The sequence below is a fragment of the Manis javanica genome, chromosome 9 (genome assembly GCF_040802235.1).
Source record: "Manis javanica isolate MJ-LG chromosome 9, MJ_LKY, whole genome shotgun sequence".
Taxonomy (NCBI): Eukaryota; Metazoa; Chordata; class Mammalia; order Pholidota; family Manidae; genus Manis; species Manis javanica.
This window is the reverse complement of record NC_133164.1, coordinates 29574712-29592028: the sequence shown is the minus strand read 5'-3', so window position 1 is coordinate 29592028 and position 17317 is coordinate 29574712. Positions and strand designations below refer to the sequence as shown.

Genomic DNA, 17317 nt, shown 5'->3' with positions numbered 1-17317 from the left:
TTGGTATATTCTACCTATATTTTCGATTGCCAGTCACCAACTAATCAAGCACCAGTCTGTGAACACAAATGAAGGCTTTCTAAGGGGAGGGAATAGCCTATATTATGCCTATCACTATGGAGGCTGGCAGGCATTTCCAAGTACTTCTGGACACAGCATCAATCAAAAGCTATGGATATGATATGAACCTCCCTCACAAAGCTTTAAGATAACTTTTAATATATTCTTGGCCTTCACCACCTCAACTACTACCATTATACTCTCATGTTAACACAGCTTTTCATGCCTACTTGCCTACTTCAATAACAATTAATTCACTGGATAGAGGACAGATAAAGGTGTTTTAGTGACCACTTGCAGGGACTCAACAATAAGAAGGATGCAGTCATGTTTTATTTCCCATCAGGGTAACACAGACACATTGTTTACACAGGTAAACTCTTGAGTCAGAACTAGTTTTGCAAAGGTGGTGTTCTGAGCAGCAGACTGCCTCCCACTATCTATCCAACTCCCTAGCACCCCTCTAAAACTACTGGCACCATAAAGTCCAAATAAATGGCTATATACAGATTAAATCTCCATCTAAATCACAGTGTATTCAACTCAAGATAGACACAAAACTTGATTGTGATAGCAACTTAAGAGAAATCTGAAAAAGCTTTCTCTTTGCAAATGCTTTAAGAAAGGCTGTATGGAACAACTTAATGATGAAACTTCAGTTCTTTTCCATAGGATCCATAGTGCAATTTAACTCATAATCACATCATGTGTACTAATAGTTTAACTAAGTCCTGGCTTTCAACTAAGTACTCACCTATCATCCTATGAAAAATCTTTACTAATTAAATAAAATTGAGATTGGACTACTCTAGTGGAAATCAAATATGTTGCATCAGAGCTATGAGTCAAAAGAGATAGATCAGTGGACAATGTATAAAACAAAAAAAAGAATAAGAACAGAATTTCCTAAACTCTACAATGAGTGAAATTTTTTTTTTAATTAGGTGAATTCTTTACATTAGAATTTAAAATATCTCTGGGTAGCTCTTTTGCTTACTCACATCCTTCTACCCTAAGATTAAAATGACAACAAGCAAGATATTGAACATTCCTAGGATTCAATCTAACCATATGTAAAGTAAGGAAATTACAGGCCAAATGATTTTTAAGGTAGTAAACGGACATAATTCTCTGCCTCTAATAGTACATGAAGTAAAAGTAACATTTCCATTAGGCTTTTAAAAGTAGATAAGAAGTATTATTTAAATGGTCTTATACTCAACCATAAAAAAGTATAGGTCATTTCTAAGTCTCAAAAAAGACACCTTTTGTCTTAGCAATGTGGCCAAAATAATTTTCTTTTTTCTCCTTTAACATCTCTTTCTAGTACAATCTTTAATACTGTGCTTTCATCCCAGCTGGAAAGAAATCTAAATGTTAGTGGTCCCAAATAGGAAGATGGACATGTCTGCTTTCCATTGGATTTGTGATATAAGCAAAGTGGAAACTAGAACAAAGCAAAGAATCATTATCTTCAGTTAAGGTACTGTGACTCTGGACGGTTTCCACAAAAAGCACGTGGGCCGAGGGGAAGAGATGTCATCACCGAGGTGGTCAGACTTACATAAGGGAGTCAGTGTCTTCCCGTGTCCAGACCAACCTCAGCAATGTCTCAAAGTAACCAAAGTGTCAGGAATTAAAATGAACAAAAATAGAGTGATAATCCTCTTCATGTAAAAACCAGATTCTATTTTTTAAGTATGTTTCTCTTAGGATGTTCATTTCTGCATCATCTTGGGATCTGAAATAAACTCTTTACATGTACATAGGTACCTCCAAATGAGCAAACTCATATCTATTAATTCAGAATTAAAATTAGGCTTTGATTGAAGGCCACAACCCAGTTTTTATGGAAATGTCAACATGGAATTGAGTAGAAACAGGATGTCTGATAGCAATCAACATTTTGCATGATCATTTGTGATCTGTGATTACACCAGGCATTACATTTTCCCTCCTATATAGTCATAGCACCAGAATGATGGCATGCATTCAGAAGACAGCCAAAGACAAAAAAACAAAAACTGCTTTTTAAACTAATGGTGATATTCAGTTGGAAGAATTTAGGAGTTTTTTTTAAGTCAAAGTATTTAGACCACTAATCACCTTGATTCTGAAGCAGTGTCCTGTCTAATACAACAGGAAAACAAATGACATTAGCACAAGAGAGATAAATATATGTCCCAAACAAGGATTTAGAATAAAAAGGTAATCTCATAAGTCATCAATTAGGCCTGGATATGGTTATTAAAATAATGAACCATAACGAGTGACTTATACTACTTTTACCCATGAATTAACAAGAGAACTACATAGAACTAAATTGTACTGCAAAGTACTTCATCAATAAAAATCTTATTTTCTCATTGAAAAGTTTTTAAGTAAGTATAAGTAATGACTATCATTTTACTTTTAACCAATGAACTTCAATATAAATAAACTTTTAAATTATAGGCTTAAAAGCCAAGAACTATAAGCAATGACAAAGATGTCTGTTGATAGAAAGAATATATTATATCTGATATATGTTGATTATACAAATATGTATATAAGTATACAGAATTATAGTTTAGCTACTAAACAATGAAATAACATTAAATGTTAAAAATTAGTACAAAATAAGGCAAAACAAAACACATGCTTAGTCCCTTTATCATTTCAATGCTGTGCAAATAAGCCTAGTAATCAATAAATCATGACATTAAAAATATCTTGGCTCTTTTCTCAGCCTACTTAAAAACAGTAAAGTGACATGTTTTTAATACTTCACAATAGTGGTCCCAGAGCAGACTGCCTAATCTGAATTATAAATTAATATGCCTATTTGCAAAGCCACTCTATACCTTAACTATGCATATTTACTTAGTTATCCATTCTACACAAGTGAAAAAAATTATGATTCAAGTGAAATGAAAATCATAATTCATAGCATGAATAACCTCCTCCACTCAATATTCCGAGTAGTTACAACAGACATCATGGAAATTGTGTGTGCATGGTGTTCTGAAAATAGTGATAATGAGAAATGCAGAGTTCAGAAATCACAGGATTAAAACCGTGCTCTTAAAAATTCTCACTCTTAGGATATAAACACTAAAGATTCAGTGTAAAGGAACATGATGTAAGCAACCTATTCAAAAATGGCTTAGAATAAAGAAATATATATGCATATATGTATGCATGTATATATATGTAAATGGACAGAGAGAATGATAAAGTAAATGTGGCAAATGTTCAAAATTGATGAAATCTGGATAAAGGATTAACAGAAGCTCACCATAATACTTTCGTAGCTTTTCTGTAAATCTGAAATTATTTCAAAATACGAATTTAAGAAATACCCTCTCCAAGATTATAACTAGCAAATTTATGTTTAAGTGACTTGTAGTTAAAATAAACCTATTAAAACTGAATTCTGTCCAACAATTTCACTAGTCTGTAGATAGTCATTAATGATGCACAGGTACATGTAATAATATCTAGGACAGTACTCTTTTAAGAGCCAAACACTAGAAACAATCCATATGCCATCAGAAAAAGGAATGGGTAAATTGTGATATATTAAATGGAATACTACACAGCAATAAAAACTAATGAACTGAAGAGCACATAAAAATGGGAATAAATCTTACAAATTAACATTCAGTGAAAGAAGCCAAACATAAGAATTTGTGCTGTATCATTCCATTTATATAAAGCTCAAACACTAAGCAAAACAAACTTAAATATAAACTTCAATATAACACGGCAATAGAGGTCAGGATGAGGGTGCAGTAATAGTGTGGGAAAATGAGAGAACCACAGGTGGGCTGATAGCATTCCATTTACTGACTTGGTGGTGGTAACATGGGAGTGTTCACTCTGACAAGCTGTATGCTTATTGTTGGTGTACTTATTAATGAAAATAAATTTTAAGTGTCTTTTTGCCTATTGATTCTACCCTGTGAATTTACCAAATAAAGTACAGAGAGCACAGAAAAACATACAAAAAGTGCTCTGATTTTTTTAAATTTTTCAGAGCTAAGAAACCATTACAAAGCACAGAAAAATAGGATGATTTTCAATGATCCTACAAATTGAAAAGTTCTCCACATGTTAAAATATAGCACTTCAAATAAGAGAGCTTCAAAAAAATGACATTTTTCAATGCAAAATTAACGCACATTTGCCCTCTGTCTTCAACATCCTTCCATTAGGCTGAAGTACAGAGAGCTGAGGGAAGCTATGAATAAGAATAATACATACTCCTAAGCAGGAACTATTGAAGGTAAATATGAAATATCTTCCATTTCTTTAAAAACTATAAATAATTTCTTTTTAAAAAGCTGCTTTTGCACCCTACATCCTTTTCACAGCTAACATCTGACCACCTTAATGGCCATTCCTCATTGTCACTTACAGGCATGGTTCTCCTTCTAGAAGAAAATCGGAATTTTCCAGATGCTCACTTTAACTAATTTAACAGTAAGAAACAGCAAATAAGTTTTGTTGACAGTGTTGTATTCTTATTAATAGGTAAGGCAAACTGATATGTTTATATGTGTGCATTCTTGGTTCTCTAAATTCATTGCATATTCCATACATATTTTACTATTTTTGTGGCTAACTTCCTTTAATTCTTTTCCCGTAAGGTTGTTCCTGAAAAACCTTTATAATCAGTTATCAGCTCTCTTCACTAGAAATTCAATGTTTGATCATTACATTGCACAAATTCTGATGTAAGTTCACATTCAAAATTTTATTAATCCAATATTACCTTGCTTGGAGTGAAAAATAATTGGCACACATGGAGAAAAGATACTCAGAGATAACTCAAGGATTATATTTTAACTAGGTTACCTAGTATGTTAACTTTGGTATTTCCTAAGCCTAAAAGGGAGGAGCCCAAAAGTAAGATTTTAGTGGCACATGGGCTGGCTGATAACATAGGACTTGCCAATTAGAAACAACCCACAAGCCCATCAACAAGATAATGAATAGACTGTGGTGTATTAAATGGAATACTATACAGCAATAAGAATGAATGAGTCATTTCATATAAAAACCAGAATGAATCTCACAAACTTCTTAGCTAACAACTTAGAAAAATTCCCAATTCTATCCAACACTTTGCAAAGGCTATAAACAACTAGTACAATTCAAACAACCAGATTTCATAATTTCAATTTTTTTTTTTAAAAAGCCAATTCTCCAAAAGCCACTACATCTAATGTTGTACACATAAAAGAGCAAAGAATAAGATTTAATAGGATATATGTTTTCAAGACTGGATACAAACACAAAACAAATCAAATGTCTACAAGATTCAAGAGATCTCTCACACTGAGAGAGTAGATACAACATGATCCCGTACCCATTACGTGACCTACACTAAGATGCAGGAAAGTACATCTGTGTCATTGAAAAATCAAAGAAATGACTGGGAAATATTCTGTGTAATTAAAAATAGAGATACATTATATCTATTACTTCAGCACAGTTGTTCAAATCAGTGGCTTTTGGATTCTATAAGATATGTCCAAAGAAGTTAAGAAAACAAGGCACGATTAGGGGAGATTTGCTTAGTATGTGTTAGCACCAGTTCTTGTTTCAAACAATACAAAGCTTAGACTCTGTGCTCCAAGGCAAAGAAACACACAAATAATACAAAAATATATATGCAATTCAAAAATAGCACCATGTCGTAAAAAAGCTTTGAAACACTGGTTTCATAAAACTAATTGGAATTGAAGCCAGTATATCACAAATGGATTAGAACAAGCACAGCATATCAATGCATAAATGACACTCCAAAATTAATTAGCCACTTTTTAGTAACTTATCAGTATATCACTGCAGAAAATTTTGCTTTGCAAACAGAGGACACTGATCTCACCTGATTTCATTTTCATACTGTGGGGACAGTCTACCTGAATTCTGGTAAAAGCTTTTCAGGAAAGAGGGGGCAGTGAAGGAAGGGGCAGAGAAGGAAGTATGAAGGCTTGGAAGACTGGAGGAAGAATTACTCTCCTTGTACATGCGCCGCGCTGATGGAAGAATGCTGAGTACAGAAAATACAGCAAATTTGTCTTAATTTATATTTTGGCAAAATCTTCATTTACTATGAAAAAGCATATACACAGGTTCTTGCTATTAGTTTAATCTTTCCACTAAAAGCTAAAGGCTGGATCTTCTATGGAAAAAAAAGGACCATGCAGTTTTCTATTTAAAGGATGACCTAGCTCATGCTTTCAAATATTGAAGTCCTTTTCTATGGAGTATTTCTAACCGTGCTTGTATCTAAAAAATTCTTAACAATTCTAGGACCAAAAGTGTTTGTTTTACATGCAAAAGATACTTCAAGGCAGAAAAGTAGGAAAGCATAAATAATTACAGGAAACAAGTTCCAGAAGGAAAAACTGGTTATCAGTAGTTCAAAGACTTAACTGTTTTAAAAATATAAAGTTTTCTAAAAATCTAAGAACAACATGTTTGGTTGCTAGAAATCATCATAATTCCTTTGGCTTAATAAACATTAAAGTTCATGTTCTTTCCCACCACCTGTGCCATTTCATTTTGCAGGCATGCTTTAATCTGAATCCCTGAATCTTCCACATGGCATTTTTTTTAAGATTTTCCTAGAAAATTTTTACAGTGATACAAACAAGATCTTTTTATATATTGATACAAGTTGTCTGAGTATGTACATTACAAAATGTGGAAAATGTAGGAAAGAAGGGAAATCACTTAAAGTCTAATTAGTGTTTTATATTCTTGAAGATAAATTTCCCTGGAAAGAAGAGACTTACTGACTTGGGTAAATATAAATGAAGTGATCATTAAAAAAAATTCTCAATATACACAGGAATATTTCATCTTTTTTCATAAAAGAAAATCTGAAGATAATTCTGTTAATTTGCTTTATTTGTATATGTCCTTAAGATCTTGTTTTTTGATCTCAAATTATTGGAGAAACAGCAATGTGAATAAAATTGTATCCTTAAAAGACATGCTGGTAAGTTTCATAAGAAATTAAATGAAAGTTAAACTTCTTATTCAGAGGATTTTTTTTTCCCAACTGGGATCACTATCACTCTGTTTTCTGTATCAAACACACAGGTGCAGGAAAGAAACAAAACTAGCTCTAGGCTATAAATTCTGATTTGTGCTACACAGCAAGATGTATAATCTTTCTAAAATTCCAGGTTTGCCCAAATGCCAAACGATTTTGTTGAATTCGTTTTTAATAATTAATTTTTTAAATATTTCCAATGGACACTTCCTGTCAGTTATGGTGTGTGTGTGTTCTTCTTCAGTGATAACACTTTATTATAAATAAAAGTTGTAATTGTTTTCATATCAGGTTGTAGTTTATTATGAAAGGAGACAGAGCCTAATTTTGTCTCATGTATGAAGGTGATTTAGGTGGGTTTTTTTTAACCTTTGTATTTTATCAAAGGCTAACAGGAAATTCTACTGCTATGTATGTTATTTTCAAATTTGCTGACTTTGCTTCATTCCAGCCATCACCCAGAGGACACTGAGTAACATCTGCTATCAGCAAGTTTTTCAGAAAAAACAACTGCGTGACATCTTATTTTCTCCGTTTTCTGGGGGTGGGAGGGGGGACATGTTTTCATCCACAGTGCTTTAACTTTTCTCTGGGTGTGCCTTAAAACTTGCCTTGTTTCCCTTAATAACTAAGGATTTTATAATTCAATTTGTTTTAATGGTCTTTCTAACTATGAAAACTTGACTACAGGATGAAGTCATAACAAATCTTGACTCCACAGTGATTAAGAGAGGGTGACAGGAGAATCTGATTTCACTCCCTGGCAGGAGGTCTGGACTCACCTGCACTGCTCGCTGGAGCCCTGCCTCAGAAGAGGGGAGCGAGCACCATGAGCCCTCCCTTCGTGGAGATTCAGCTTCCTCTTTGTGCTTGAAGGTGGGTGGCTGAACGTGTGAGCCCGTCTTCGAAACTGCGGGGAGTCAGAATCCTCTTCAGGGAACGTCTGCCAAGCTGAGGACAGTGGGGAGGCTGGTGGTGTCCCTGGTGGAGAGTCTCCTGGTGAATAATCCTGAAAATCAAGCAGAAGTGAGGTCTCTTTCCTACATGGATCATGGCAGAGCCGCTTCAAGACAAAGCTCACAAATGACAGGCTGCCTCTTCTTCCTCCTGAGTCAGGACAAAACTGGTTTTTTTTTTTTTTCTTCTTTCCATGCTTCTTCAATCCATGCTGAAGGCTAATCATTATCACCACAACCCATTTCTTCTGATAAGCAGCTGGAAGATAGCATTCATCAAGATAGGCAGAAAGAGAAAGGACGATAAGAAAAGGTATTCTTTCCCCTAACACTTTGTGGTAAAATGCTACAGCTACTGTACTTTTCTCACTGTTACCACAAAGATGAAAAGAGATCATGACCGAAAGAGGGTGGAGTCTGTATTTACACATTTCTTGATTTCCGTGACTTATCAGTTGCACGCTTCCTGTACTGTCAAAACAATATCACAATGCTTACGGGTCCAAGTCTCAGGGCAAAACCTTGAGGAAAATAAAATAAAGCTTCTTAACGTATCTTCCTTCAGTGTGGATGTTTCTATCCAATTACATGTTCCCTGAGGTAAAACTTTTTTAAAGAAATGAAAAACAGGAAATGAATGAAAAGTGAGCAAACGTCGGAATGCCTCTCATATTGCATGGGCAGACAACATAAATCTTCCGTTTAGACAGGTATGCTGTTTACACTTTCCAGAACAGGCACCACTGCAGAAATGCTGAGCTTGATAAACATGGGTTAGAGCTAACAGACGCATAGCTGGACTAAGTCCTCAATTCTATCAACAGAAAGTTTAGAAAAAAATACCGTTACTATTTTTCCATTTAATAATATAGGCTGCGTGTGCCTCAGGATACACGCTGCATGATACAGAAAATGGGGAATCAAACCTACTGAGAATTGTCTGTGAGATTAAAAGAAGCCTAACCTTATAATTAAAATGGTTAAAAAAAAATGGAGGTGGGGGAGTAACACGGGGAAAGAATAAAAGGTAAAAAGATCACTGTACAAGGGCAGCAAATTACACGGCTCATTTTTCTATGGCTTTGGATCAGCAGTTGCTCAAATACTGTCCCAAAGCATAATCTCTCCATACAGTAAAAAGCCTCATAGGGCAATTAGCCTGGAAAGGTGTGTTCTGTCCAAATGTGAGAAAACTTCAGCTGAATAAAGAGTTACACGCCACTATTCATAACCTTCTTATCCAATATAATAAAACCTCAAATATTGATTTTTTGAAAGTCATAAAAGGACTCATAACAAAATAACTAAGTGTGCATGGTAACTATATTAGTGTTGATTTTGCCAGATTGCAATTGATAGTAAAAAATGGAGCTCTGATTAGATACCTTCTCCGAAGCAAGACTGTTCGACCGTTCAAAACTGTCCGTACTTCCAATCCGACCTCTCATTCTGTTAGCTCCCTGAGTGGAGAGTAAAATTAAAATATTCATATGGCTTGAATTTTTATTTTAGAATGATAAAAGGCAGTTGTCTCTTTATGTTAGCATTAAATTGATCCTTTTTGTGGTTCATTCCAATTTGTTGGTGGTATTAACAGCCATACCAGCACAGTAAATAGAACTATTCACAGTCCATTTCCAATATTTCCAAATCAGCTATTAGAGAACTAGATGCTCAGAACAAGCTTTCTGAAGTTATTTCGGTTACAAAGTTAAACATTATGTGTCCACAAGAGTAGGAGACACCTCTTTGATCAGGGAAAGCCCTGTTAACTTGGTGTCTCATACAGGTAAACACAAATGTGGACAGCACAGCATAACAAACCACAGGAGTTATAAAGAAAATGGTTTAATACAGCCAACCATCATACACCCTAGATTATAAACCTCCTAATTCACATGACAGGATTATAACAAACAGGTTACAAAGAGAAAACTACAGTTAAAATGTACGGATTTAGCTTCATTTGTTTTTCCATCATGTAAAACCACCTCATGAGGCATTTCTCTCTAGAAGACTGGATGTCCGTCCGCTTCAGTACTTTTCTGAATTCAGTAAATTGCTTCTTGTTTTTCTTTTCACATAGTCCTTTGGTATAGATTTTACATATGATAAGAAAGAGGAACCAGAGAGACCCTCTCATCTATTTCCCTCACTCTGTCCAGGAAGAAACCCAAGCCAACTACTGAAAGAGGGAGGATGCTAAGGCAGTTTGGGAAGCACACGAAGCACACTGTAGAGAAGGTCTTATGAGACAAAATGCAGACTGGGACTTCTACCCAGCTTGGAACTCATGGGAAAGTTCTAAAAAGAATAACTAGAAATATAAACCAAATCAGTGTGGCAGTGACTGAAAAATTTAAAAAATATATTTATATAGCTCTCCAATATTTATAGCACTTCACACGGCCTTGGTTCATCTTCACACATCCTTGGGTTTGATTTTTTCCAGGGGCAGGGAGTTAAATTTCAGTTTAATTTTTAATCGAAGTTAACACCTGCACAAAGTTTCAAAAATTGTGCTACTAAGGTTATAATAAAAGTGGTAGTCTCACATGTTGAATCCCATTTCCTAAAAGCAAACACTTGAAACTATTATTTATATCAGTGCTTCCATACCACTTTTCAGTAACCTTTCCATTTTAAATAATCTATTGACTTTCTAGTCTGGAAGATGAGATTTCAGTATTCTTACTTCATTACCTGCCCCCATACATCCTTTCTCTTTCCCTTTCTCAATATACTTGTATCACAAATTTCAGTTAAATCTGTATTTTGTGCATCAATGCTATGACTCTGCAAATACTGTTTGTACCTCAGCTGCATACTTTACTATTATGACAGCTCGTATCTTGTACAATTTGTTTTTCATGTAGTTAACAATGACCTTGGTAATCACTAATTTATTACAAAAGGCACCATCAGAACTCAGTGCAAACATCACCCAATCAAATCAATTACAAGTTTTTCCCTTTTTCTTTGAACTCCCCATTATGGAAACCTCTGTCTTCTTGCCCCATTTTGGAAAGGCTGCAATTCAGACTTGTCAAGTAATTTCCTTCACTATAAAACTGGAAATTTCCTTTACTACTACCCTGTTGGGATTTCTGTTTCCTTGGTCCCATGCCTTCCTCTTTTTCAGCTGACTTCCTCATTTTGGTGGAATGCATACTCCAGGTGCTTTCTGAGAAACGGAGCCTGGAGAGTCTATTTCTGAAAACTTCATATGTCTGTAAATGTTGTTACTCTATGCCTGTATTTCATTAATAGTTTAGCTGAATATGAAATTCTGCTTGGAATCTTCCCTTCAGAGTATGTTGGCATTGCTCAAGAATCTTCTGCAGCAGTAGTCTAATGCTGTTGGTATCCCAGGGCCCATATGTGTGTGACCTGCTATTTCTCTCTAGAACAGAATCTAAATTTACCCATGGGTGTTCTGAAATTTTACAACTATGAGCCTTGGCATGGCTTTGTTCAGTCATTCTACTGTACATTTCCTGAGCCCATTAAATCTTGAAACATGTCCATCAGCTCTGAGAAATTTTAAAAATTATTTCTTAGAAAATTTGCTCTTTCTGCAATTCCTACCATTTGGGTTTTGGATCTCCAGACTGGTCCTTAACTTTTTACTTTGTTTTTCTATTTCCCATTTGTCATTTTGCTTTATTTTCTGGAAAACTTTTTCAACTCTCCCTTTCTAGCCTTCTATTGAATTTTTTTTTATGTCTACTATCAGAAAGTTTTAAAAGTGTTTTCTTGTTCTCAATCAACTGTTTTATATTTGTGGTATCCTATCTTGATTCACAGAAGTAATATTTATTCTTATCTATGTATATTCATTATAGTTTTCTATCTGTAGTAGATCCCTAAATAACAATTATATCAACAATAAAAATAGCTGACTAATATTACTGAATGCTTATCATGTGACATACACAATAAGAAGCATTTTATTCTGTGTTATCTCATTTAATCCTCACAAAAATTCTACAAGGTAGATATGGCTATTTAGCTCAACTCTGCAGAAGAGACTGAAGTTCTGATACATTATATTGCCAAGCTTTATACAGATAGTTAAAAAACAGAGCAGAGATTTGAACCCAGGAAGTGGAATTTAAAAGTGAAGCCCTTGAGCTTTTACTCAATCTTAAGTGTAGTTTTGCAAATGTCCTAAACCTGACTAAGGTTTTTTCAGTTCTTTAGTTTTATAACATGACATACTTCCAGTGATAACCTGTATTTGTGGCTAATATGTTATTGGGGTCCTGCATATGACCAAGAGGAAAATACTGTTAAGAACTGGGTCACTGTCTGCTATTTTTTAGCTGCTATTTACATGTCAACCTGCCTGGTTAGCTTCAACAGGTTATTCATTCAATTAGAGAAAGTAGTCTGATTAGTATCAAGTCATTTCCATATTAGAAAAGCAACTTGAATTACACATTTTACCCATAGGTGTGTTTTATCCACATTTGTATCTATGTACATACACATGCACAAAGGAAAATGAACATACTTTAAAATTATACTCTACCACAATCATTAATTCAAACATTACAACAAGTAAGGACAATGGGTATTACTCTAAAGGAAGCAGGAAATGACAGTTTTCCAAGGACTCACACTTTATATGAGTAAATATTCCTCATTTGGAAACATATATCTATTCACAAATGTATTAGTAAATATTTCTTTTTTGGAAAAACTCAACTTAAGAAAAAGCAACAGACAACCAGAACACGAGAAGGCCTGTTCATCTTTGAATGGACAGCTTGTCTAGTTTCACTATTATGATTTAGTAATACACATGTCTAGCCTTTTCCCTTGGATCCACTTTTTAATTGTTAATAAGCTGAGTTTCTAAGCATTTTAAAAATGTATCCTAGTGTATAAACAACTAGAGTTAGTTAAATAAAATATTTTGACATTTAAAAATGGCAGCAATCAGGAGCTAAACTCTATGACTAGAGTGTCAATTTTCTACTACAGAACTCACTCAGAGGGAAAAAAATAAATGGACACATTTTGAAAATGAACAAAACCCCTTTTCAGTATAACCTTTGGTACAACAGGGATAGCCGCCAACCTTCCCAGTAAGTCTCTTCTGCCATACATGGGACAAGCACGACCTCGGCAGGGCACATGATTCATGGCGTTTGGCAGCACTTTGGGACACAAAAGCTACAGTATCCACCTTAACCAAAATAGATTGGCTGTGCCCTTGCTCAAAGAGTCATTGCAGCCATTCAAGGCTATGTAAGCGATACTGTAAAGTCAGCTATGCAAGTACTGCACAGAATGCCAAGGTGCTAAATGGGGATACAGGGAGTGACATTCTAAATACCCTTTGGTCATTTTGCAAACCACAGACATTTCAGAGCTTACTGCTGTTCATACTATCTCACATCTATACAGTGTGTCATTTTCCTGACTTAAGTGACATCTCATCCTTATAGCCATGTCACAGAGCAGGTATTGGCATGTCCACTTCACAAATAGGGAAACGATGGCTTAGAAAAGGTAAATAATTTGTCTAAGATCATAAATTAAAACCTGCTGAGGACTGGTCATAAATTCATGTCTCTTGTCCATCTACTTAAATGGCCTTTCTACTAATATTCTTACTAAACACTATGGGGAGAGGGGAGGAAGGTAGAGAGGGAGGAAGGATGGAAGGACAGAAAGAAAGAAAGAATGTAACTAATGAATCAACTATGAAAGAAAAAAAGTAGGACTATTTTATGAAAAGATGTATTAACACACCTCTGACAAATCTTCTAGATGCTTTTTTTTCCGAGATTCTGTTTTCTGCTGGTAAAATAATGAGAGCTGACCAAGATTGCTGCAGGACTTTTGTTAGAATTAGAATCTCATTCATTAAGAGAAAGACCTATAAAAGCATTCTGAGTTCTAGCAAAGAAATAAATATGACAATATCATGTATCAGAAATTGCTATGTCCTAAAGCTCTTCGTACTCTTGACTTCCTGGACCTTGACACTTTTGCAGACAGCAGGCTAGTTAGTTTGTAGACTGGACCTCAAGTTGGGTTTGTTAATGTTTCCTCATGATTAGGTTCAGGTACTGCCCCTTTGGGAGAAATACCACAGAAATGGTGCTATATATTCTTCGTATATAGGTGACACAGGATTTCAATTTGTCCCATTGCTAATGATGTTTAATTTGATCACTTGATTAAGGTGGTGACTGCTAGCCTTCTCCATTGTAAAGTTACTCTTTCCCCTTAGTCATTAATAGGTATTAATTAAATCCAGCAAACATCCTGATCACAATCAAACTTTCAATGTATTCATTTATTTTTCATATCAGAATAGCCTCATGGTTTCCTATTTTATGCAACAGGCTACAATAATTTATTCTGATATTTATATTGTATCAGATGTTAACAATGGAAGCCCTTTGAGGTTTTTATGTCTTTATGATACCTCGCCACCTTTCTCTGAATACTTTTTTTCTTTCTAGAACACCAAGATGTTCCAGACTTACCTTGTACTTTCCCTGCCACCCTGGAATTAGCCATTTCTCCCAGGAGCCTGTTTCCTTCTTACAGAATGATATACAGAAACCAGTATCTGGGTGTTAGGTGTCACCCAACCAGGCTTAGTTTATGATATGTATAAATAGAAAGGCTGTTTCCAGCCCCTATCAATGGACAGAGCCAGGGACCATACGTAAACACACACATACACACATATATATATATATGCTAATATATATGTTATACATGTATAATCTCATATATAAAACTCTATCACTCAAAAATATACAGAAACACGGGGAGCGCTGTACAACACAGAGAAGACAAGTAATGATTCTACAGCATCTTACTACGCTGATGGACAGTGACTGTAATAGGGTATGTGGGGGGACTTGATGAAGGGGGGAGTCTAGTAAACATAATGTTGCTCATGTAACTGTAGACTAATGATACCAAAAATATATATAGAGAAAGCCAGATAACCACGATTCCACATTGTTACCTGTGAGTTGAATCCAACAACACAAGATTCATTCTCATTTCCTCCCTTTTCATATTTGTAATTCCCTTCTCCCAGAATCCTTCAGACATTTACATATTTGACCAGTCCCCTGTGTGTAACCAATCATCACAGGTGTCACCTTGCAACACTCTCCTCATCCTACAATAGGGGGTGCTCCCCCCACCCCATGTAGCTGCCATCCCCATACTGTCAGATTCGTACTCCCTGTGTCAGGCACCTAGAATGCTTTCTCTCCTCCACTCTGGCTCCAACTCTGCATAGACCTTTTCTCTGCAGGGACGGCCTCCTTGTCTGCTGACTTCCCAAACCAGTTGCCCTCCTAAGCCGACACCCCTCCCACCACACTCCGATTTCCACATGCCTCACTGGGCCACCACACCCAGTACCCCAATCATCTCTGTCTGCATGCTCTGAGCCACACGGCTCTCCTGGCCCCCAGCCCTAAGACCTTGCTTGATCTCACCTAACAGCTTTACGACCAAATTGTTCAGGAAGAGGACAATAAAGGGGGCAAGGAATCATTTTGCTTATTTTTAAATAGAATATACAAATTTACGAAATGGAATAGATACACTTCTGTTGGTTTATACTTAACTGTTTTCAGCATTCCCTATCAGCTCCTAAGAATGAACAAAAAAAGGGGTTCTTTATAATTTTAAGTGGTAAACGATAAAAAGTTCTTATTGTTCTGGGCATCAATACTGTATTTCCCCTTTTCTAAATATGTTATCTCCACTATGAAATCTCTATTGCTCAGATTCAGATATTAGAGGCACCAGAATAAATCTAGATCTGAGAATGAAACTTATTTTGAGAGATTATTTTAAATAAGTATTAATTCAAGTTATCTTAGTGGTTTTTTTTTTTTAAGGAAATCTGTGAGCCAGATGAGAATGAAGCAAAGCAGTTACAAAACACAGACATTAATACCTAAAAGAGTTTGTTTAATCTTACCCTTGAGAAGATATTTTCCAGGGAGCTGGTTAAGGATCTCTTAGCTTTATTTTTCAGAATGTCAAGTTTGAACCTTCCACTGCTGGCTGCATTTTCTGGGATTGTACTATTTGAAAAAGTCTATAGAAAGAAAAACAGGTAAATTTTAGATTGGAAATACTTAAGGTTAAATGAGGTTTTCAGGACTTATGACTAAGCCATTAAAAAGCACAAAAATTCTTTTGTAGCTCTATTAAGGAGTAATAATTTAGGTTCCACAACGTGAACACACATACATTATAATAAAAAGGGCTTAATTTTTAATATTGTAAGTAATAAAAAAGACATAAGGTCTTTCCTTTATATCTTTCCTTTTGGCTAATCTATTCCTGCTGCATTTGACAAAAATTAACTTGAGATGCCCATTTTTCTGCTGTTATTTTGATTAACAACTATAACCATCCTTTTCCAAGTTGCACGTTTTGTATCCAAATGACCAGGGAAAACACAAGAAATAAGTTTCAAGGAAGAAATCATTTTATAGTAAAGACTGGATTCTTCTAATGCTATTATAATTCTATTTTCACTTGTGAGCAGCTCATTTATCTCTTAAATTAATAAGTATTCACTGATAGTACTAAAATGTATGCAAATATACAATGTGTTCAGATTGCAGATTCTCTATATATTAGATCCTATTGAACTAAGAAGCTACTGTATTACATGGTTCTTAATGCCAGAAAACATCCGCGAGAGAAACCTTATCATTTGCCTTGTGGAAATATATTCACATTAAGCAGAGACACAAAGCAATGTTTAAGTATCAAATATAAAGCATGAAGATCGGTTGTGGGTCTCAGAGGTCAGGAGAAAAGGATGGGCAAAATTCAGACAGGCAGAAAAAAAGGCGATCAAGACATTCCTAGCATTGGAAGTAGTATTAGCGCCATAAAGACCACTGTTCACAGGACAGGGAGTCAGTGCAGGCAATTGGCTAAAACAGAGGGAAGCTGTGGAAAGTAACTGGGACCAGTGAGGCTGGAGATAAACCCCCCAGAACAGGAATAGTCACTGATCAGAATTTGTAAGCAGAGGGGCATCACTGTGAAAGTAATGTCTGGGGGAGATATATTGGAAAGGAGTGTTCAAACATCACCTAAAGGACAAGGAAATTAGAAACTGAATGTCCAGACTGGAAGCTTCAGCACAATCTATGCAGGAGGCAAAAAAAAAAACAGTCCATCCTAGAACTGGCTCCGTGGTTTCATCTAAGAAGTTACTGATAAGAGAACTATG

General features: G+C 35.4%; 1 protein-coding gene across 5 annotated transcripts in view; it reads right to left on the bottom strand.

Moving 5' to 3' along the window:
- TBC1D4 (TBC1 domain family member 4) overlaps positions 1–17317 on the bottom strand; it is a 192041-nt gene that overhangs the window by 40153 nt on the left and 134571 nt on the right. For 2 of the 5 annotated variants that reach the window (XM_073212494.1, XM_073212498.1), the window contains exons 8-12: positions 16043–16162; positions 9453–9527; positions 7894–8120; positions 5936–6100; positions 2167–2190 (exon numbers count right to left, since the gene is read on the bottom strand). In XM_073212494.1, coding sequence (XP_073068595.1) covers positions 2167–2190; positions 5936–6100; positions 7894–8120; positions 9453–9527; positions 16043–16162 — 611 coding nt within the window. The remainder of the gene's footprint in view (positions 1–2166; positions 2191–5935; positions 6101–7893; positions 8121–9452; positions 9528–16042; positions 16163–17317) is intronic. The other 3 variants (XM_073212495.1, XM_073212496.1, XM_073212497.1) reach the window with 3 other exon arrangements.